General features: G+C 35.2%; 1 protein-coding gene across 2 annotated transcripts in view; it reads right to left on the bottom strand.

Moving 5' to 3' along the window:
- The window catches only part of phf2 (PHD finger protein 2), a 31,083-nt gene extending 9,737 nt beyond the window's left edge, over nt 1-21,346 (bottom strand). Inside the window, exons 1-17 of one of the 2 annotated variants that reach the window (XM_073825606.1) lie at nt 20,811-21,346; nt 14,202-14,287; nt 12,096-12,210; nt 11,690-11,850; nt 11,455-11,596; nt 10,894-11,080; nt 9,240-9,402; nt 9,067-9,154; nt 7,192-7,298; nt 5,891-5,982; nt 5,698-5,787; nt 5,198-5,536; nt 3,883-4,002; nt 3,017-3,132; nt 2,717-2,895; nt 1,489-1,556; nt 737-906 (exon numbers count right to left, since the gene is read on the bottom strand). In XM_073825606.1, the coding sequence (XP_073681707.1) occupies nt 737-906; nt 1,489-1,556; nt 2,717-2,895; nt 3,017-3,132; nt 3,883-4,002; nt 5,198-5,536; nt 5,698-5,787; nt 5,891-5,982; nt 7,192-7,298; nt 9,067-9,154; nt 9,240-9,402; nt 10,894-11,080; nt 11,455-11,596; nt 11,690-11,850; nt 12,096-12,210; nt 14,202-14,287; nt 20,811-20,908 (2,321 nt within the window). In that variant the 5' untranslated portion in view covers nt 20,909-21,346. The remainder of the gene's footprint in view (nt 1-736; nt 907-1,488; nt 1,557-2,716; nt 2,896-3,016; nt 3,133-3,882; nt 4,003-5,197; nt 5,537-5,697; nt 5,788-5,890; nt 5,983-7,191; nt 7,299-9,066; nt 9,155-9,239; nt 9,403-10,893; nt 11,081-11,454; nt 11,597-11,689; nt 11,851-12,095; nt 12,211-14,201; nt 14,288-20,810) is intronic. The other variant, XM_073825605.1, reaches the window with a different exon arrangement.
- Nucleotides 21,347-23,091: the final 1,745 nt, after the last annotated feature.

Genomic DNA, 23,091 nt, shown 5'->3' with positions numbered 1-23,091 from the left:
CCAAAGATGTCTGTCTACATGTGTAACGCATTTAGAACATTTAAAAAATATAAGCTTGAATGCAAAATTGACAGATATTCATATCAACAAATATACGGGCTAAATATTTAGTCGACAGAAAAAAAACAGAAAGCTATGGATTATATTGTGAAATTTAATACTGAAGGCAATGCCGTTCCAGAGGGGATGAATTTCTCAGAAACCGTTTACGGTGCTGATAGTATCAGCATGCCAAAATATACCATGCTAAAATTCACAGAACGTTCTGCTGCAAAAAATATTAAAACAAAAACTATAGTAACAATAGTTTACCCAAGAATGAAAATGAACATTAATTACCCTTATGTCATTTCAAACCTGTAAGACCTTTGGAAGTTAAGATGTTTTTGATGAAATCCAGAAGCTTTCTGACCTGAAAATAGTCAATGTGACAAATTTTACGAAGCTACAAGAATACTTTTTAAGCGCAAATAAAACAAAAATATCAACTTTATTCAACAATTTCCTTCTATGCAGGGTCAGAAAGCTCTTGGATTTCATCAAAAATATCTTAATTTGTGTTCTGAAGATGAACGAAGGTAGTTTGAAATGGTCGTTTTAACAGGTTTAAAACATGAAGGCAAGTAATTAATGACAGAATTTACATTTTTGGGTCAACTATCGCTTTAAGCCTTATTAATAAACTAGGCTAAGCCTAGTCTTTCATACACATATGGTAAAACACTCATGTGTGTACCTGTTGTTGCTGTAGTCAATGCCGCCCACTTGTTTGCTGGCCTGCAGAAGATCCAGAATCCCAGCTGAACTGCCCCCTTTATTCTTAGAGACCTTGGAGTTACGACCTTTGACCTCCGTCTTGGCCTCTGTGTCTATGTGGAGCGATTCCTCATCTGATGAATCTGGACTCTGAAATAACAATAGTATAAACATACACTCTGTTTCAAAAGATGTGTATCAAAAACATACATTAGAAGCTGGTAAATGTTCGACATTCTAATATACCCTGACATAAGCTCACATATGTGCATAGACATAATTTCTTAGGTTTGTGGTTTTTCATTGGTATATCTTGTAACCTTCTGTAACCCCTCACGTAGTTTGCCTGTGGGCCTCTGTCTTGATTAACTTTCTCACTCTCATTTGATTCAGTCCACAGCTATTTCCTTCATCAGTTTTGAGGTGATATTTGGCTCCGTCTTGCAGCTCGCTCCCTTTGATTTGCGCCGTATGTTGGTTTAAGTCGGAACATTATGGGTGAATTATTGCAAGCCGAGAACATCAGCACTGCGATGTTTTAAATGCATCCAGAAGGAATTAATCAGCTACTTCATGAAATAAAGATTGGAGATTTGGATTTGGTCCTAATTTCTTCCTGTTTACTGTCAATCAGCCTTTTAATGTTATTACCACTGTCTGATTAAAGAGAAATATTATGGATGTTCTGTAAAAAAATACAAGACCGGCTATCTAAATAGAGTTTATGCTCACCTTCATGTCCGACTGTAGTAGCTTTGGCTTTTTCGCTGGCTGAATGGGCTCTTTGATGTTTGATAAAACTGTAAATAATGTCAGATGTTCAGCATTATTCTCACATAGCATGAAATGAAAGATTTATTGTTAATCAGTTAAAAGACAAGTTTATCTCTCATAGGCAGGCACATATGGAATCAGTGCTAGCAGATTTTTAAGTGATCTGAAAATATCTACATATGCATCACACAGGGACCAAAATTAACACTGCCAAAATCATAATCCATAATCCTTGTGTCTACATGTGGGTCAAAGACGAAAAAGGGTTTAGGCATAAAAACAATAAGTGTAATACTGCTTTAAATTTTTGTTGTTTTTCCAATAAAATATTCAAAAGTTTTCTGTTCAATTTAATTACATTTTTGTTTTCGTTTTTCTGAGCAAAAAATAAATATCATACATTTTCCTCTAATTTACAGAAGGCACCCAGGCATATTTACAACAAAAATCAATTTATAACATATTACACCCCAAATACTAATTAGTTGTTATTCTACATTTTTAAAATTGCCAATATCCTAGGTTTTGCCCGTTTGTCAGTAAGAATTGTTTACTCATTTAAAACACAATAAAACTAAATATAATCCCTTATTCTTTTACATATTTTAATAAAGAAATATATGGAATGTTGTTAGAATCTTTACATAAATATTGTGTTACACTGAATGCCAGTGTAACATTATTTCAACCAAATTTTGATATTTTATTCTCCAAAAACTTATTTGAAACCTTTAAAGTTTCTATGGAGATGAAATCACTTTTGAAAATTTCTTTTGACGTGGACATCTTAACGTCTTTGAGCCATGTAACACAATGACCTGAGATGTTTGCTACTAATGCAAAAGAATATTATTGAATTATTTATGACCAGTAAAATTGTACTTAATTCACTTATCACTGGCAGGTTTAATTTTGGACTTGCTAACCCCTTGTGTGTTTGTTTATTAAATATTTTGATTAATCTTATTATATTTCAAACGCCAATAAGACTATACTACTATCCACTCTGTTTAACACTCATTTCTGTAGACTGTCAACCAAAATCAGTGTAAAAAATAAAAGCAACAGAAGTCTACAGATTCCATCTGGGCCTGATTATAAAGTCTATAATCATTTTTGCTCTTAAATGATGTTTTATTTAATCAGAAAATCACCCTAGCCAAGATCACATATCATGAAACCTTACAGGAAAAGTCTCTCTTGACTGCGTTCTTTTTCCTCCTGATTGGGAATTCATCGATCTTAAGCTCCCCCTCATCAGAGACATACTCATACTCGTCTCTCACAGGCTTGGGTTTTTCTTCCTTAATGTTTTGTATTGAGCCAAAAACGCTCGAATTGGTCTGCGTCTTGAGCATCTTTGATCTGAGAAAGCCAGATGACAGAATATTAGTTGGATTGTCAGAAGAAACAATCCGGTGCAAAGACACAATTCAATTAAAATATACAACATTTAACTGTATAACTTTAATACAACTGCACTTACCCCAACAACTTCTTATTCGACAATGAAAATGCAAATTTGTTGTCTTTATGGCTGAGTAGGCTTTTGTCAAATTTGTGCTCTTCTTCCATTTTCAATAACGAGTCAGGTTTGCTATTCTGAAAGATGAAAAGAAACACCAACCAACAATCAGTGCTTTGAAACTCTTTCCGTCTCACACATTTCATAGGTCTTCGCTGTCAGCCTCTATCTGTCAGCCACATCCACTGTGATCAGACGTCAAAGACTGAAGCCATTGCGGCTGATGACCTTGAAGACTATCTAGCAGAGACTCCTCTCCATCTGCAAATGTTTGGCGAGCGGCAAAGGAGCACTAGGATCAGGAGACTTGGAGCAACTACAAACATTCCCGGACTGTCTGGCATTGAATTTTCCCCCTTGAACGAAAGCCCCATAATGCCTTCCGTTCAGCAGAATTAAGCTTTTCCTACAAAAGCCATCCCATGTTATCCAACAATAATGACACAACACACTCATTTTTATAGCAGAAATGAAGGCATATGTAAATACTTAGCTGGCATGTCGGGAATACGACATAGCATTAAAGCATTAGGTAAACTCTGAGCCTGGGTAAAGGGTTCTGCTGATTTGATGAGCCCAGAACAGAGAGAGTGACTGAGCCACAGAGTTATTTCTGCTGATTGCTTTGATCTGAAATGTGTAAATCACTTCTGGATGATCCCAAAGCCCTCTGTGCTACTTTTCAACTTGTCGGGGTTTGATATCATTTGCATGGATTTTCAAAGCTTCGCTTTAGCACTGATCTATGTCGCAGCTAAGGAAATCATTATGCTTGCATTACACGACCCAGAGTTATTCATTACAGTTTGTAAACCTAACAAACGTACCTTATATTTCCATTTGGCCTCCGTCTTGTTCTTATTATGCTCTCGAATCATCTTAAACTTATCAACGTCATTCGGTTTACTCGTCTCCTTCTCCAAAATACTCAGCCCGGTCTTTACCAGCTGTGTGTAATGGAAGAGACAATAAAAGATATTATAAATGGATAAAAGTGCATTCTGACAGTTCTAGAGCAGGGGAAGATATTCACAATGATTTTGCTAGTGCAGCATCATTATAAATTGTTTATGTTCAGTTTGTTTCAATAAACTGACTCAAAACTGTTACTTTAAGTCAGTGACAGTAAAGACATTTATAAAATTACTAAAGATTTCTATTTCAAATAAATGCTTGCTTTTGAACTTGCTCTTCATATACAAATTCTAAAAAAAGTAACATTGCTTCCATAAAATATTAAGCAGCACAACTGTTTTTAAAATTGATAATAATAAGAGATGTTTCTTGAGCACCAAGTTAGCATATTAAATAAAGACAATAAAGGCTGAATCGCAAATATAATAACATTAGGGCTGTCATGGTTCCTCGATTCAATCTGAGTTCTCGTTTTAAAAAAAATGCTCTATTGCTGGTTTTTGACAAATATGGAAAGTGGCGATTTCAAAATAAAATTGAAACACTCGCTCTGAGTTTACATGTTTCGGTTAGAGCTGCAAATCGATTAGTTGTGATTAATCGTTTCAAAATAAAAGTTTATGTTTGCATAGTATATCTGTGTGTGAACTGTGTGTATTTATTATGTATATATAAATACACACACACGTATGTATATATATTTTTTAATATATTACTGTTAGCATTAATGTACATTAATGTACGTTAGCTATTTTTATACATTACATATTTTAACAGTTTTGTTCAATAAAACCATATGCTTACTTACTTTTGATACTTTATTTGAACTAATTATTGTTGCCTCATTGCTATTATATATGTATTTTAAGTCATTTTGAAGGCTATTGTTCACTTAGGTTCACTTAATTACAACAAAAAAATTATTATAATTATCCGATTACTCGATTAATTGTCCGAATAATTGACTGATTACCAAAATACTCATCAGTGACAGCCATATTTAAAATACAATTTGACTGTTTTACTATGATCAAATAATGCAGCTTTGCATTAGAGACTTTATTATTTTTTTTATCGTTCTGACCCTTTGAATTTTTTAACAAGATTTTACGGCATTTTAATAATTGCATTAAATAGTTTTTGGATGTTTGGTTGAAATTATGATTTCTCTAAAAAAACACCAATGCATAAACACATATCGAATATCCTAAGGCTGAAAAACTTTACTTTTTTAGGCTGGTCCATCTTGTTCAGGATGTCCTTTGCATGGGATTCAAGAGCTGCCAGACTCGAGGGCTTTTTCTCAGGTAAAATACTTTCTTTTGCTTTCTTGGCTTTCTTTTTGCCACCTTCTTTTATTTTGGGTTCCTTCGGTGGTTTGGGTGCCTTGGGCATTTTGGGTGGTTTGGGTGGCTTTGTGGCTTTCTTCCTGGCTGGCTTATCTCTTGGCGGGGTGGAGATGTGGGCAGGGGACGTGGGCTCTTCTGGTTCTGACGGAGCAGACGGGGGTTCCTCTGCCGGGGGCTTTGAGTTGCTGGGTTCACTCTTTATGGCTTTTGTTGCATTCTGAGTCAAAGACATAGTGGAGAAGCTGTCAGCCATTACTGCTTCTGACAATATCTGATTAAACATGTACAAAGACATTCTACATAATAAAAATCAAGATTATATCTGAATAAATGAAAGTAAAGACGAGTCTCTGAGTCAACGACTTTGCGAGGTCTCACCTCTGAAATCCGAATCTCTTTGGCAAGGTCTTTAATGAGCTGTGCTGGCTTCATGTTTTCTGGAAGCTCGTCCTCATGTTCTAAAAGAGCCTTTGGGAAAGACAAAGAGAGAAAGAGTCATGGTCAAGTTACATCATTTGAATCAGCAAAACTACAGACTATTGGAACTAATACAATGTGTAGCGAGGCGTACCTGTTTTTTAGTCCACGATCTAAAAGCTCCATTGACAATTTTGGCACCATGTACCAAGTAAGGAGGTGGTTGTTTGTTTGCCTTATGTAAACCTGCAAAATGTTAAGGAAATTTTGCATCAGAGCCCATTATTCCCATCTGGATCCAAACACTCATCTAGTGCCATATTAGTAACATAAGAGTCTCTCTAGAAAGGGCTGTGTTCTAAATAGGCAAATTGGTGAAAGGTCCAACTTTCCTTAAATCATTAGCAGCAATGCTTAGGACCGTGGTCGCCCTGTCAGAAACGCTCAGAGCATGAAACTCGCTGAAAGAAGCGGGGAAACATTACACCAGAAATAAAAATGGACTACATTTTCAACCGAACCCATTACTGTTCAATAACAAAGGCCATTCATATATCAAACTGATTACTTCAATCCAGAGGGGCCTAAAAACAGTCACGCGCCTTTTTGGCGCACCGGCTTCGACATTGATTACATTGGACTGGATACACAGCCACTACAGGAAATATATTCCACACTGCATTTAAATTAATAACATGAACATAAAGTGAAAGCCGAAACACTGAAATGAGAAGGGAAGCAATAGAGCTGGCAGCGGCCCAGTCGGCCTGCTGGGCCAGGGGCCAAGGACTTTTTTCCCCTCTACCTGAAGTTACACACAAGAGTTGAACCCTTGAAAAGATGACCTTGAAAGCCGATTCCCCCATCTGAACATCAGATAGCTCGGAGACCAACTGCGGTCCTTTTTGCAATGTGCGCTCTACAGCAATCTGGCAAAATTAAGTAACGTGACGGGGTAAAATGGTGGAAATATAAACATACAGTCCAAAGCCAGATGAGGGGAGTTTAAACACCAGGTTGTAATGGAGCAAGTGATTCTGCCTTTTGAAGCTAATCATCTGTGAACTCCGCGATGCACCGATCTAATGACTGCAATAATATGCTGGCTATCCAGAACCTCCTCATCTGCTCAGCAGGCCCCTTCCAGGATCACGCACGAAGCGGGGGAGAAGGAAGCCATTTGAGTCTACCTTACGACATTAGATCTTTTTATTTCCAGTCCCACAGTTCACTATTACGGATAAATCTTGCGCTGTGCAGGATGGAAAGGCAATTTTTGAAAGCAAAACCTTTGAAGCCACTTCACACATGGCAGTTTTGCTGTGAATGATTTAAACATGCAATAACGTAAATGACGCAGTGAAACTGTTCTTTTTTCCTTGTGAGTTTTGTGAAATGACAAGGCCTACAAACAAGCCAGATAAAAACTAAGGTTTTATCATATTTATTGCTCACCTTTAAACCGCTCCAGATAGTATTTCCCCACATACCAACATGCTGTTTCGAAGTTTGGAAATGGAGTGAGGCTGGCAACTTTGAGTCTTTTTTCCACCTCATATGCTCTGAGGAGAGAAGCAAAGAGAGGATTACTGAAAAGTGTGCCTTGAGAGGAAATCGTGGTCTCACACATGTTAGAAAAGCACTTCAGAAGGCAAAAGCATATGCTCTTGACTTCCCCTCTTTCTTTTCCTACAGAGGCTTCAAAGTGCCAAGAATAGAACAGGGAAGGTTTGACGCTTGAGCGCTTCAATTGCATCACCGCCAGTTGTCATTGTATGGCAAACTGCATTGGAATAACATTTAAAATGTCAACAGCCAAACACACTAGGCCTTTATAATCCTACATAATAGTCACAGTATGCATCATACCCACTGTTCTTAATTTACAGTCAAACCAAAATTTATTCAGACACCTTCAACATTTCTCACATTATCACAGTTTATTCGCTATAGTTTAGATATGACAAGAACTCAAGAGTTAAACTATGTGAGAACAAATTCATCTTAATAATGTCATATAACTTTGATATAAAGGTATGTAATGGATTACAATCAACCAAAAATTCAGACAGCTGTTAGTATGACAATATTTACACAAATATCAGTACTTTGTTGACCAATTACCAAGCCGTGCTAAAGGGAAAAGTTCACTTCCAGAACAAAAAATTACAGATAATGTACTCACCCCCTTGTCATCCAAGTTAATGTCTTTCTCTCTTCAGTCGTAAAGAAATTATGTTTTTTGAGGAAAACATTTCATGATTTTTCTCCATATGGTGGACTTCTATGGTGCCCTTAGTTTGAATGTTCAAAATGCAGTTTAAATGCAGCTTCAAAAGGCTCTAAACAATCCCAGACGATGAAGAAGGGTCTTATCTAGCGAAACCATATAAATTATATAAATTACAATTTATGTTTTTCTGGTTCAAGACAGTTAGGGTATGTTGAAAAACTCCCATCTCATTTTCTCCCTCAACTTCAACTGGCAAACGTTGGGTCAGTACTTCTGCAGCAATGTAGTACGATTTTGAAATGATTTTTGAAGTTAAGGAAGAAAATAAGATGGGAGCTTTTTCGACCTACCCTAACTGTTTTGAACCAGAGATGCACAGACTACTCATGCACATTGCAGAGAGAAACAAGATGAGCATTTGAGATTAATATAGTATATAATTTGTAATAAAAAAAAAAAAAAATAGATAAGACCCTTCTTCTTTGGCTGGAATCATTTAGAGCTTTTTGAAGCTGCATTTAAACCGCATTTTGGAAGTTCAAACTTGGGGGCACCACAGAAGTCCACTATATGGAGAAAAATTTTTGTTCCTCAAAAAACAATTTCTTTACGACTGAAGAAAGAAAGACACGAACATCTTGGATGACAAGGGGGTGAGTACATTATCTGTAAATGTTTGTTCTGAAAGTTAACTTCTCCTTTAATTTTGTTCAGTCTGTGGTGTAAAAAGGTCGCATTAGCAAAAATACACTTAAGCAAAACATGGTCAGGACAAAGTGTCTAATTTTTGGTCCCAAATTTGATCATTTTTACTGGTAGTCCACTGTATGAATAATTTTTGGGTATAATATGTCACAGTTTATTTTGCTATCCTCACTTACATAAATAAACTGTAGTGTCCTGCACCCAAGAGTAAAAAAAACATATCTGGTGTCTAAATAATTTTTGTTTTGACTGTATAATATTAATATATAAAGTTTAAACTTGTTTGCACTAGTTCTGTTCCAAAACCTAGTGAAAAGCTAATCCAACAATGCATCAAATGTCCCTCTTTGATGCATAATGGGAAATACATAACTAAGGGGAAGATCACTGACCTCATTTGCATCTCCACGCTCAGACTGTGGACAAAATGCCCAGAGAAGGCTAAGCAGTCTACAGGAGTCAGTATTGCATTAATCCAACCTGCCATTAAATAAAAACAAGATAATGTTGTTATCTTAGAGTCATTTAAAAGTTAAATCTAATTATTGGCAACCTGATATCTCACCTGATGGAATGAAAAGAGTTTGCCCTTGTTTCAGTGTGCACTTGTAACACTTGTCCACTTGATCAGCGAAAAACATCTCACTGTGGTTGGAGGAGGACCTCCAGCGCTCGTACAGAGAAAGGTTGGCAGAAGTGGGCTTGATCAGAAAGAAGATTTTCTCTCCCTATAAAATACAGAAGTGAAATACACAGTTCAACAAACTATTCAACAATATTGAACTGCAGAATGCAGAGACTGGTCAATGAAAATGAAGTATTCAAGAGAACCATGTAATAAAATGTTCTTAAAGGGATAGTTCACCCCCAAAAAAATTCTGTTAATAATTACTCACCCTCATGTGGTTCCCATAAACCTGTAAGACCTTCGTTCATCTTCAGAAAACAAATTAAGATATTTTTGATAAAATCCGAGAACTTTCTGACCCTGCATAGACAGCAACGCAACTGATATGTTCCAAGCCCGGCAGAAAGTTGAGGAGGACATTGTTAAAATGGTCCATGTGACATCAGTGTTTCAACCTTAATTTTATAAAGCTACGATAATACTTTTTATGCACAAAGAAAAAAAAAGACTTTATTTTATGTGTGGTACTTTTTTTTTGCACACAAAAATATTCTCATTGCTTCATAATATTGCGGTTGAACCACTGATATCCCACTTTTTTATCGATGTCCCTACTACCTTTCTGGGCCTTGAACATGGTAGTTGCATTGTTGTCTATGCAGAAAGCTCTCGGATTTCATCAAAAATATCTTAATTTTTGTTCCGAGGATGAACAAAGGTCTTATGGGTATGGAATGACATGAGGGTGAGTAATTAATGACAGGATTTTCACTTTTTAGTGAACTATCCCTTTAAAATGTGCTCAATCTTATGTACTAAAATGACCAGTTAACTACTGACTGCAATATAAATTTGTTACTTAAGCCGAGACACAGCAGGCGAATAGGGTAAAAAAAATTAACTAATAGTCATCACCTTACCTACCCAGTTCATTGATTACTTTGATAATTGCAAACATACTTTGATAATTGCAAACATTGTTAGGTTTAAATATGCAAATGAGACATTATATAATGAAATATGCACTAATTTGCATACATTTCTAGTACACAAATAAACAAATAAATAAAACACTGGATAAAGTCAGTTTCAAAATTCTTGTTTGATTTTTTTTTTGACATATTAGAGTCAAAAGTTTTTACAGAGGGAATTTTGGGTATCCCATTTTGTCACGACATAATTCAGAAAAGACTTAGAACAGACAGGAAACACTATATTTTTTACCATTTTGGGGGGAATAAAATAAGCAAATTATACATGAAAAAATCCCTCTGTAAATACCTTTAGGATATAGACAGGAATAAAAATGTAAAGTTTGGTGTGTGTAAGTGTTACTGAAATGTAGATTTAGGGCTCAGTGTATAAGAAAAAACTAATTTGGGAAAACGGCCTTTAAAAATATGCACTGTAATTGAAATCTATTGACACAAATAGATAAAGTGCTATAAAAGAAACACTTAACAGTGTTTTTTTTTATGTTTTCTTTCCACTAGTCTGAAAAAACACTATGAAAAACCAAAAAGCCCAAAATCTCAAACTTGATAGGTGCATGCAGTGTTTCCTCTTAACAGATATAACATGCAGGAGTCACCTTTAGTACGTGATACCACACAGAGGCACCTCCACACTCAATGTGGAAGTCTGTGTAGCTGTCTTTCACACAGATCAGACAGTATTTGGACACTTTGGGCTTCCCCAACAATGCATCGTCAGGCCAGTAATTTTCCACCCAGGACAACTTCCGCACAATCTGCGGACTCTCAACAATATTGGCCATTCTAGAGATATAAAAGGATAGTAAATATTCATGTTACCAAACTCCATTAATAAAAACATATTAATGACATGTATTAACATATTGATATTTGATCAAACAATGTTGTTTTTTGTTACTTGATTTTGCTGTAAAATGTGAAAATGTAAAAAAAAAAATTTTTTCATTATTACTTAAAAAAAAAAATGAAGCAATGTTTAATTGAGAAAAAACTTGAAGACTAAATTCCATTTAATAAATGACCTTTTGACCCTTAAAATAAATGAAGGAGTATGTATTAAAATTTATTAAAATTGGTACCAAAATCCATGAAATTTCCCCAAATTTGTACAGACTTCCAAAATGCAACCCAATCCAACTTTATATAGAACTGCTTACCTTGCGTCTGAAAACTCTAGGTTGATCACATTTAATACTTTCTTTCTGTTTGTGCTGTAGTAATAATCAACAAACTCTTTTAACTTCATCTTGCTTTGTGTCTGTTTGGTTACATCGATGACATCCACAGGAACATCAGGTCCTTTGAACATAAAAAGAAGATATCGGTTAGAACAACATTAACTTCATCGAAAAAGAGGAATGTTGATTTTATTCGACATTCTAAAACACTCACCAACATAGTTTTCCACATCACTGACGTAGAACGTGGGTGCAGGCATAGCCATCCCCAGTCCGTCTTTCTTTTGGATGAGAATTGGCTCGTTGAATCCATTCTCCTCAAGGTACTCCAATGTCAGCTGACTTCCAGACAGCTTGACCACCACATCTTCTGAACTGCAGTGGAAAAAGATAACGTCAGCATATCACCTACACAATCTCTCCAAGACATCATACTTGAATCTTTTTCACATGTCTGGCGGAAAAGTTAAGAGCCTGAGCAAAGCTGATCAAATAGCGCCATCTTCTGGACACTTAATGAACTGAAGGACTTGGACTTTTTAGAAGCACTGGCCCTTTAAATTCTTCACACTGGCCTGGGATGATCTTCACAAAGGTGTTTGAACACAGGTGTACTATACCTGGGGAATGTCCTGCTGCGCAGCTCTTTTATGAACACCTGACTGCCGTTCTGAACCGGTCTGACGTCTCCGCTTTGCCCCGTGTCATGTTTATTCCAGCTCTTTTTCTTTTTCACTGTTAAAATTGTGAACAGATGAAACCAAATCAAAATCGTACACGGTGAACACAATATACTTGTTATTTTTTGTTGAAACCACTTACTTAATAAAGCAACATTATGTAATAATAAAGACATCTGCAAATGTTGTAAATCAGTATTTTATTGATTATCTAAAGCTTTTTTTAATTTATTAAAGGAGAGGATTCATACAACAAATAAAAACCCTTATCTTCTAATTGTACAAAAATATATTGAAAATTATGAAATTAATTCAAATCTAAATTAAATTGTACCCACACAAAGAAAGTGGTACAATAAGATTCCATTAGTTAATCAATTATCTAACATGAACAAACAATGAACAACACATTTATTACATTATAGATTAATCTTTGTTAATGTTAGTTCTAAAACTTTTAATTTTAAAAATGCATTAGTAAATGTTGAAATTAACATTAACTAAAATTAATACATGCTGTAAAAGTATTGTTTATTCTAAGTTCATGCTAAGTAAAGTTAACTAATATTAACCTTATTGTAATATTTTACCAAAAACGTAAATAAAAATACAGTAAAAACAGAACATTATTTAATAAAAACTATTCTTTATTTGAATATATTTTAAAATGTACTTTATTTCTGTGATGGCAAAGCTAAATTTTCAGCCTTCAGTGAATAATATGCTAATTTAGTGCTCATTTTGTAATATTATTGTCAATTTTATTATTATTTTTGCAGTTTAAATTTTGAAAAATTGTGCTCTTTAATATGCATTATATGAATTAAATGCATTCACTTATATTTAAAATAATACATTATAAATAATATGATATATTATTATTATTATATTACACACTAAGTCGAACGTTTTTGGACAGTAAGATTTGTAATGTTTTTTAAAGAGGTCTCTTCTGCTCACCAAGCCTGTATTTATTTGATCCAAAGTACAGCAAAAACAGTACAATTCTGAAATATTTTTACAATTTAAAATAACTGTTTTTTAATTTGAATACATTTTAAAGCATCATTTATTCCTGTGATAAAAATCTGAATTTTCAGCATCATCTTCAGTGTCACATAATCCTTCAGAAATCATTCTAATAAGCTGATTTGCTGTTCAAGAAACATTTATTATTATTATTATTATTATCAATATTCAAAACAGTTTAGTACATTTTTCCAGGATTCTTCAATGAATAGAAAGACCCAAAGATCAGCATTTATCTGCTAAAAAGCTTTTGTAACATTATACACTATACCATTCAAAAGCTTGGAGTCAAAAAAATGTATAAAATTAATACTTCTATTTAGGAAGGATGCTTTAAAATCAGTCAAAAGTGATGATAAATACATGTATAATGTTACAAAAGATTTTGTGAACTTTCTATTCATCAAATAAACCTGAAAAAATTCTACTCAGCTGTTTTCAACATGATAACAATAATAATAATATTAATAAATGTTTTTTGAGCAACAAATCAGAATATTAGAATGACTTCTGAAGGCTCGTGTGACTGGAGCAATGATGCTAAAAAATCAGCGTTGAAATCAAAGGAATAAATTACATTTTAAAATATATTCAAATAGAAAATAGGTATTTTAAAAACTAAAAGTATTTCAAAATTTGACTTTTTTTGCTGTAAATCTGGATCAAATAAATGCAGGCTTGGTAAGCAGAAGAGACTTTTTTAAATAATAAAAAATCTTTTAATGACTTTTAAAAACTTTTGACTGGTAGTGTAAATAATGTTCCTTATTATACCATATTAAACTAAAATGATTTAATGTTGAACTAACTGAAAAGTGATGAATAGTGAGTTGATTGCCTTCTATATAGCTGAACTGTACACATTTCATAATTGATGAATTTACAGTTTAACTAAACTAAATCAACATTTCAGTGAGAGTTTCTTTACAATAGAATTTGATTTGTCTCATTTATATTTCTGTTGAATACTGTGGAGCTTCCTTGGTACCAACCACAGTACCAAGGCAAGATACTTACAGGTGGATTTGCCGTGAGTCTTTTCACAGTTAGGACAGTGATAGATGTCAATATCTGGTGCTTCATCTTCATCCACTCCCACACAGCTGTAACATAACAAACACAGAATGCATATGTATTTATTTCTAAAGATCCATGCAGTGCTGACAACTGCTGTGCCTTGTACAGTTCCAAGAAAATAAAATCTGGTTAATTATGATTCTGTAAAACAAATAGTGCCTATATAAGTATTCAAAGATCTGGTTCTAATAAACCCATTCTCCACTGACAGCCATTAAAAATCAGCCGTGAATTCTGATGACATATTCTGAATGGGAATGCTAACAGATGGCTTTCTCCAAATATTACAGACCTTCTTCGTGTGGACAAGTCTCTCTCACATCTACCCACTGCTATTTTCCTGGCTATGGCGGCCCCTTAGAGAGGCCCTAGTGGTCTGCTTTGTTTGGCAGGCTCAGGCCACATGTCCTGAGGTTTTGGAGCTCCAAGGCCCCAGGGAACCGTCCTGGTCCACAATCCAGTCCTGCACGGTGGGGATAGTGCGTTTCCGATGATGCACAGCGCTCAGCTTGTGCCAAATATGGCGTTTAGTCTGATGGCCAACAAGCACAACCTTCTTCCAGCTGGCTTCAGAATCTACCACATGCCTTCTGGCAAAACTACAGCCGAGATGTCATGTGACATTTTTAACAGTGGCTTTCTCTTCACCACTGTCCCATAAAGCTGTTGAAGCACCCAGGCAACAGTTGTCGTATCACAGTCTCTTCAGCTTGCAACTCCTCCAGAGTTGTCAGTGGTCACTTAGTGGCCCTTGACTTCACACAAGTGATCTTCACTTTACTATTTGTGTCTTGTAAACCAAACTGAGTGCACTAGCGTGTCATATTAAAGAGACAGTGCACCTAACAATGACAATTCTGTCTTCAGTTACTCACCCTCATGTTGTTCCAAACCTGTATGGCTTTCTTTCATATACATAACAAAAGAAGACACTGTAAAGTTTCAGTTCCCATTTAATTTCATTGAATTGGCAAACCAAATAGGAACCGAAATATACCAGCATTCTTTAAAATATCTTATTTTGTGTTCCACAGAAAAAAGTCATATAGGTTTGGAACGACATGAGGATTAATTTTCTCTAATTTTCTCTCATTTTTATATTTCTAATTCACATCTGTTTTACATTCACATTACAAGTCTTCTGCTGATCAGCAGCAAAAATAAAGAACAAACCCATATTAAATCCACTGTGATTCATTGCTATAAACGAACCAAACATGAAAAACCTCCAAGAAGCTGAAAACCTTTTATAGGCACTGTATGCATTTTTGTCACCCCATCTGCAGAGCAAATGTTCTTCTTCCTATACTAATATAAACCCGATGTATCTATAACACATTCCTGCCATTAGGAGGAGCTGTTCTCGGGTCATGAGCAAATACTGAATTGGGAGTGTCCATTATGGCTCTCCTCCAGTGTGGTATAACTACTACGTGCAGTCGTATGAATATCACACACGCTGTCCACTCAGATGGTGGGTGGTGTCAGCACCCTTGAATCATAGCAAAAGTGAAAGGAACCAAGTCTCACTGAGCCTCACTACAACAAAGAGTGCATGTGGGTTTGAAGGGTCAAACCGCCCACTCGTGCATCAGGATTAGCAGTGAAATACACTCTTCGATGTTCTTCGCCTTTTCCTAGCTAATCCTTATCATGAGTATCTGCAAGCTGCCATTAAAAGGCCAATACCTTTTAAATTTAAAGGAGCAGTTCACCCAAAATCTAATAGTGTGCAGTTATTTATTCACCATTATGTCATTACAAACCCATCCGCCATACCACATTTAAGTGGCAATAATTTAGAGACCACAGTGATAAATATCCAAAAACACTATAAAATAGTACTCATGTGCCATATTATTTAGAAAAAAGCGTGAAAATTATTTTTTATGTTTATATATATAGATTCTGGACCACAAAACCAGTAGCACAGGTATATTTATAGCAATAGCCAAAAATACATTGTATGGGTCAAAATTATATTTTTGTAGGCCAGAAATTATTAGGATATTAAGTAAAGATCATGTTTCATTGAGATATTTTGTGAATTTCCTACCGTACATATATCAAAACATATTATATTTTTGATTAATAACATACATTGCTAAGAACTTAATTTGGATTTAACTTTAACGGCGATTTTCTCAACATTTTGATTTTTTGCCACCCTCAGATTCCAGATTTTAAAGTTGTATCTTGGCCAAATATTGTCATATCCTAACAAACTATACATCAATAGAAAGCTTATTTATTCAGATTTCAGATTATGTATACATCTCAATATATATATATATATGTGTGTGTGTGTGTGTGTGTGTGTGTATGATTTACATACATACGTAACATGTTTTTGATAGTAGCCTTAATTTTGATTTTATATTTTAATAGTTAAAAATGGCATATGTGGCCCTGGACCACAAAACATAAGCCATAAGGGTCAATTTTACATAATCTGAAATAAGCTTTGCACTGATGTATGGTTTGTTAGGATATGACAATATTTGGCTGAGATACAACTATTTGAAAATCTGGAATCTGAGGGTGCAAAAAAAATCTAAATAATGAGAAAATCGCCTTTAAAGCTGCCAAAATGAAGTTCTTAGCAATGCATATTACTAAACAAAAGTTTTGATATATTTACGGTAGGAAATTTACAAAATATCAATAATTTTGACCCATACAATGTATTGTTGGCTATTGCTACAAATATACCTGTGCCACTTAAGACTGGTTTTGTGGTCAAAACCAGGGTCACATTCCTGTGCCATTTTTACTTTCACAGTACACAAAAGCAGAATTTTCATGCAATGTTCATGCAACATTATTTATAACAACCACTGTGGTCAATATCCAAAACGCACCTTAAACATGATAAAATAATATATATGTTATTTTTTTACTTGAAGTACACTGTGAAGATTAATCAAAAAATGTTAATAACAGCATTTAAGTTTGAACAACAGGACAGTGAGTAAATAATGCAATTTTATGTGAACTGTTTCTTTAAGACTGGTACAGACAGCTTTCTCTCTGTGAAATTACATTCAATACAACACGTCTTGTGCTGGCGCAATAAACCTTAAATCGTCAAACAACCGCCTGCAATGGATCCGAAGCAGAGCGCATGATGATGATGATGATGTTTATTTACAGGGCTATTTTGCATGTTAAGTGTGGACAGGAGAAGTGTTGTCGTAGGAGAAAGCCTCAAACTGCTTTCCAGAAATAGTCATGTCTAAGAAAGCATCTTCTTAAAAGCAGCAACAACACCTTAAGTACCTCAATGCAGTAGTTGTACTCTATGCTGTCTCTAAACAACAGGAAAGTAAACTAGTTTCTAAAAACCCATTCCAAATGAAAAATTCACTCAGGGGAAAAAAAAAAAGACCTGGGAAACCATTCAACGCAATGACATACACATCAGGCCATCCTTGGAAGAACATGAGCCTGAGACAATGTAATTACACACTGTCATGACAGATTCAGACAAAAATACAAAGAAAAAACACCATATATTACATTTTTGGTTATTAGCAGTAGAAGAAAATGAGTCAATAAAATACGACACAGCATTAAGGAATATGCAGTGATATTATGGCAGCTCTAAATGATTCTCCATGTAAAGCCGTCCTCAAGGCAGGTGCAATTAGTGTATTATTATAACTTATTTAATAAACATGCGCAATATGCCAAAGCTGCTTTGTCACAGACTAGCTATTATGGGTAATGGGACAAATCTCATTTAAAATCTGACGCGCCACTTGTAGCTGGCATCCTGCCCTGCGAAAGAAGGGAATGATGTCATTCATTACCACCTGAAGTGTCGCGAGCACACGCCCACAACCACAAACAGCAGCATGTGGTCAGGAGGTGTGTTTCAGACGTTTCAGCGTTCATTTCTGTTTGCCTGCCAGTACGGTTGCAGAAATCATTATATCAACATGTTTACTCTTGATGGAAGCGTATGCTGATCATAGCAGAACCTTTCAGAACTGATTAAACATTTATGAAGAGTATATAAACACTTGGAATGTTATATGATTAATTCAGGCAACAACAGGAAGTTGTAATAATAGTATGGAAGTGGAACTACTTATTAATATCTTTGGCGATGATGATCTGTCATCTGATCAGTTTTAAAGAAGTCGTTTCTAAAAGCTAATGATTGAAGACTTCTAGTTAAACTTGAGGTTTAGGTTTAGATCACTTGGCTGCTAAAAGCTGAAAGCGAGGTTAAAATTGAGGTTACTGAGTTCGCATGTCCTTGAACATGCCGTGTAACCTCAGAGGTTTCCCACACTCTATGAATTTTCTTTTAGCTTTCCAGTAATATGTGATATGGATTTTTACAAAACCGCTTTACTCACTGACTTTAACATTCCTGAAAAGTATAATACATCATTATGGCTTTTAAACAAGTTTACTCTACGTCATTTAAACCCAAGCAATAAAATATATAGCCATACGCCTATTTAGCCGATAAGCAAACTGGAAAAATGCATATTCACTACACTATTTTGTTTTCAAGGCCTGGACAAGAACAACACAACTTTAACATTTCCTCAAAGTTCTAGGTTTTCTATGATTGTGGGAAGTTACTTACAGAGGTTCTTCCAACAAATGGCTAGATTAAATAAAAGAGCTGACAATAAAAAAAAAAAATAGCCAGACAGAAAAAGCCTTATTAATTGAATTCTGTGCAATAGATTTAAATACAGTCAAGCGTGCTAAATAGAGCTGAGTGTACTACACAGTTCTCAGTAGCTGAAAGCATCATCACATTAACCAAAATATTTAATAAACAAACATGCAAAGGATGGGGGATGTGTGTAATTGTGAAAACAGGCGTTCCAGTTCTATAAAAAAATCTGCTGAGCTTTCTGTGCATTTCTACAGAATAACAGATTCTCAATCCAGTGCTGATAAACATCACTGTTCATTTTGCAAGACAAAAACGATGATATATCTATAAATGCTGTAATTGAAACTTTTCATGGTTTAGTGCAGCAGTCAAAGCTGTAATATTTAACTTAAAACATGTAACCAGTTTTAATTTAAAATGTATTGAACGTAAAGCTAATTCTTATACTTTTCATAGAGAAACTAAGGTAACTAAACACATTTTATAGATAACATTTATTTTGTAGCTGTGTGATTATTAGTGTTTTAAAGATAGCAAGCATAAAAAGAGGAACCGAACTAATGCCACTGGCAGATATTGTACTAAATTATAAGATTCTGCATACAAATGCTGTAGCCTACTACTATCACAAACATTCAACTTCCATATTGCAATGTCAAAGTTACAGACCTACTAAAAGACTTCAAATATGATTTTGTCATAAGACTCCTGTCATAAACAGCTTAATCGTTGTTAACAAAAGCGTGTACACACGTTTAAGCCATACTTATTAGTCATAACTGGTTTCTCCCTTCATTTGAGCTCACAGAATCAGTCGCCCTACCCTCTCAACAGAGGTCAGAAAGGTTTAAAATCACTGAGGGCGGTAAAGCTCGGTCAGTCCAACAGAAACAAACATAAGTGTCAATTCAAACAATTCTTTAGACATTTGAATATGCAGTTAACCGCGTATTCAGTGTGAGAACGAGAGGAGAGTTTACAACGCGTTGTGCGTGTTAAACAGTCACTCTCTTTAGATCGTTAAACGATAATAGGCGTCATGTAGTGATATTCTTGACTGGAACGATTGAACTGTAACAATCGCTCGGCTCATTAAAGGGTTAAAATTAAACGCGCGTAAATGTATCAGTCAGTGAACTGGAACGCTTGTTCTTTGTTTACATTGAAGAAATAGAATTTTAAACCGTCTCGCGTAAGTTTCGCTCTTGCGGCGAAAACAAAACAATCGGCGGGGGAAATTTAAGATGAAATTAAAAAAAAGAACAGTACAGATCGACTCCCATTATTGGATCGAGCTAAACTCGTTTGCTCCGACTACATGCTGCTGTCAGTGATGCTTCAAAGCACCTATACGGCGAATAAACCTGAACTTACTGGTTTTGTTAATGATGAATACAGGGCATGATAATGGCTAGATGTCATACATGTTAAAAATGTGCAGAGCGGCTCTGAATCTGCAATGTCTGGCTCGTATGCAGCCTATTATTCTTCCAGGAGACAACAGAAAGGACAAGGACAGTTTTAAGACATTTCAAAGCAGTGGTGTAGGAGCAAATCTGAACGAATACGGCGCATAAAGGAAGGTAAAATGTGTAAAAGAAAAGCCATTCGTGTTCGCAGACACCCACGGCTCACTACTACGACAAGGTCCAATCTGAGACGCAACCAAAGCGTGCGATGCACGCAGATCAAGTCCACATCGTGGAAAATACATCGAAATGGCTTTACGATTAAGCAAATCTTTTTGTACCGTTCACAAAAATGTGTCAACCGAGCCAGCTAAATATAACTCCGCCTTCTTCTTCAAGCGGCCCTCGCTCTTGAGAGCAAAGCAAAATGTGCGCACGGGAGCAAAACGCTTCCATCCAAATCCACACTTAAATAGTTGAACGAAATATTGCGGTTACCTGCCGTGAAACCAGTCTTTGCAGGCGTCGCATTCGATCATAAACTGGGTTACGTCGTAAGGTAATCTGCAGATGCAATAGACGGGTACAGTCGCCATGTTAGATCAATTCACAACAACAGCCGGAGAGATGGATGGGGGCAGCAGGAACCTCCCGTAACACAAACTACAGCGATATGAAGAGCCGCGGAGCTGCTCCTACGTCCATTCGAACGTTCCCCCGATCCGACGTTACAATGTTACGATGTTAAAATGTTTCCCGCGCTGCATTGACGTGTGCATGCCCCCTGGTGACTATACGAGAGCCGAGACTTTCATAAAGCCCGAGAAAATGCATCCTTTCATTGTAATATTGTTACGTCAGTCTACAAGACGGGAAAAATCGCCTCGGTCATGCTGGTCCAGATGAATGGAGCTCATTAAACGCTGCGGCTGCTTCTCAGGGTTTCCCGGGACGATAGAAAGACGAAAATCCACCGCCAGGGATCTCCAGCCAACCGTCGAACCAGCTGCAGCACAGTCTATGACACGTTAATAAGGTCTCACGCAGTTATGGCAAAGAAGTCAAAGGATTAAAACAACGGAGGGTTAGTTTACATTTTGACATGCTCCTCATTTATGGCTACATATTTACGGCATCGCGTAAATTAAAAACAAATATGATTAGTTATTAAGTCAGCTGCAGTTGTAAAACGTATTTTATTATTATTCTTATAGGAATACGTAAGTCACAGGAAGATATGTGGGGTTAATTAAAAATAACACACACACATATAGATGACCAAGACGCGAATAATATTAAATAATGTTGCAAATATAGGCAAACATTTAACAAATTAAGTCTCCACAAGCAAATTTTAACGTTTTTGATTTATAAAAAAATATTATTAATAATAATAAAATAAATAAATGAACTTCAAAATGTCAACTATAGCGCAGTCAATTAAAACTCGTATCATTCATTACACTTTGCATATCCCACGAAATCTAAAGAGATTCTTTGCTAAAATTATTCAAAAGCCATACACATTTTTTTAAACAAATGTACCATGAGAGCATAGTCGAAATAACTCACGTTTCGTGCCAATACATTCAAACCAAAAATTATTCGGACACCAGATATAATTTCTGATATTTTATAGTATAAAATATAGTTCATTTATATAAGTGATTTATTTTTCAGGTCTTTGACCTGAACATGTTTTGTTACATACCTTTATATCTGACATTATCAAGATTTGTTCTGACAATTCAACTTTTAAGTTTGTGTCATATTTTATTATTATTTTCTAAACTATAGCGAATAAACTGTGATAATGCAAGAAATGTTGATGGTGTCCGAATAAATTTAGGTTTGACTGTATTATTTAAAAAAATAGCTTAATGTTAGACTGTCAATATGACTGACCACCAATGTTTGTGTCATTGCAATTTGTATGAATCATATTTACCAAAAAACAAAAACAGACCAGTGACTTAGGATTTATACTCATATCTAGCTAAATATGAAAACTATTAAACTATATTAAAATTGGGTTAGCTATGTTCACAGTTGTTACAACCTTAAATGTAAATGCGCATTTGACCTGTTGGTGGTGCTAGATAAATAGAAATTTGCTAGCAGTAGTGTTCAGACTTCCACCTATCAGTGTGCTAAATGTCACAACTTTTTATGGTTCTCAGGCATCAAGTCAAACTCAGAAAAAGAGGAAGAAGAAACCAAGTTAAAACAGAAACTTGGTTGAGAGAATGCAAAAAAGTTAATTATAAACAAATATTTACTTTGGTTTATATACAAGGTTTTTACAGAGTTTATGTAAGATAAATTAAATGGAACAATACATTATGATCTCTAAATGTGAATGTCTTGTATTAACAACGCTTCAAGTTTCAAAACACAACTTTGCATCCAACCACCGGAATATGTAAACTACTGTACCTTCTGATCGCATTGCAAAAAAGTGATGGTCTCAGTTTTGTTTCTTGTATTCCAGTGCAAATGTCTAAAGATTCTTAACTCAAGATAGATTTACAAGTCTTGTTTTATAAAAATAAATGGTCAATAAAGTGAGTATATGATTACAACAACAAATATTTGCCAATAGGCTCAATAAACTCAAAAACAACTTAAAAAAATAAAAGTTTTCAAACCCCACCAATGGATGTTTGTTCTTGATTTAATCATAAGCTCATAATTTTTTTTCAATTTCTCAAAAACAAGACATTGGATGTTCTTGATTTAAGAATGTTTGTACTGGGGAAAAAAAAAACACTTGCATGCA

Source organism: Garra rufa, chromosome 20 (genome assembly GCF_049309525.1).
Source record: "Garra rufa chromosome 20, GarRuf1.0, whole genome shotgun sequence".
Classification (NCBI taxonomy): Eukaryota; Metazoa; Chordata; class Actinopteri; order Cypriniformes; family Cyprinidae; genus Garra; species Garra rufa.
Note: the sequence above shows the minus strand (reverse complement) of the source record. Positions and strands in the feature narration are given on the sequence as shown.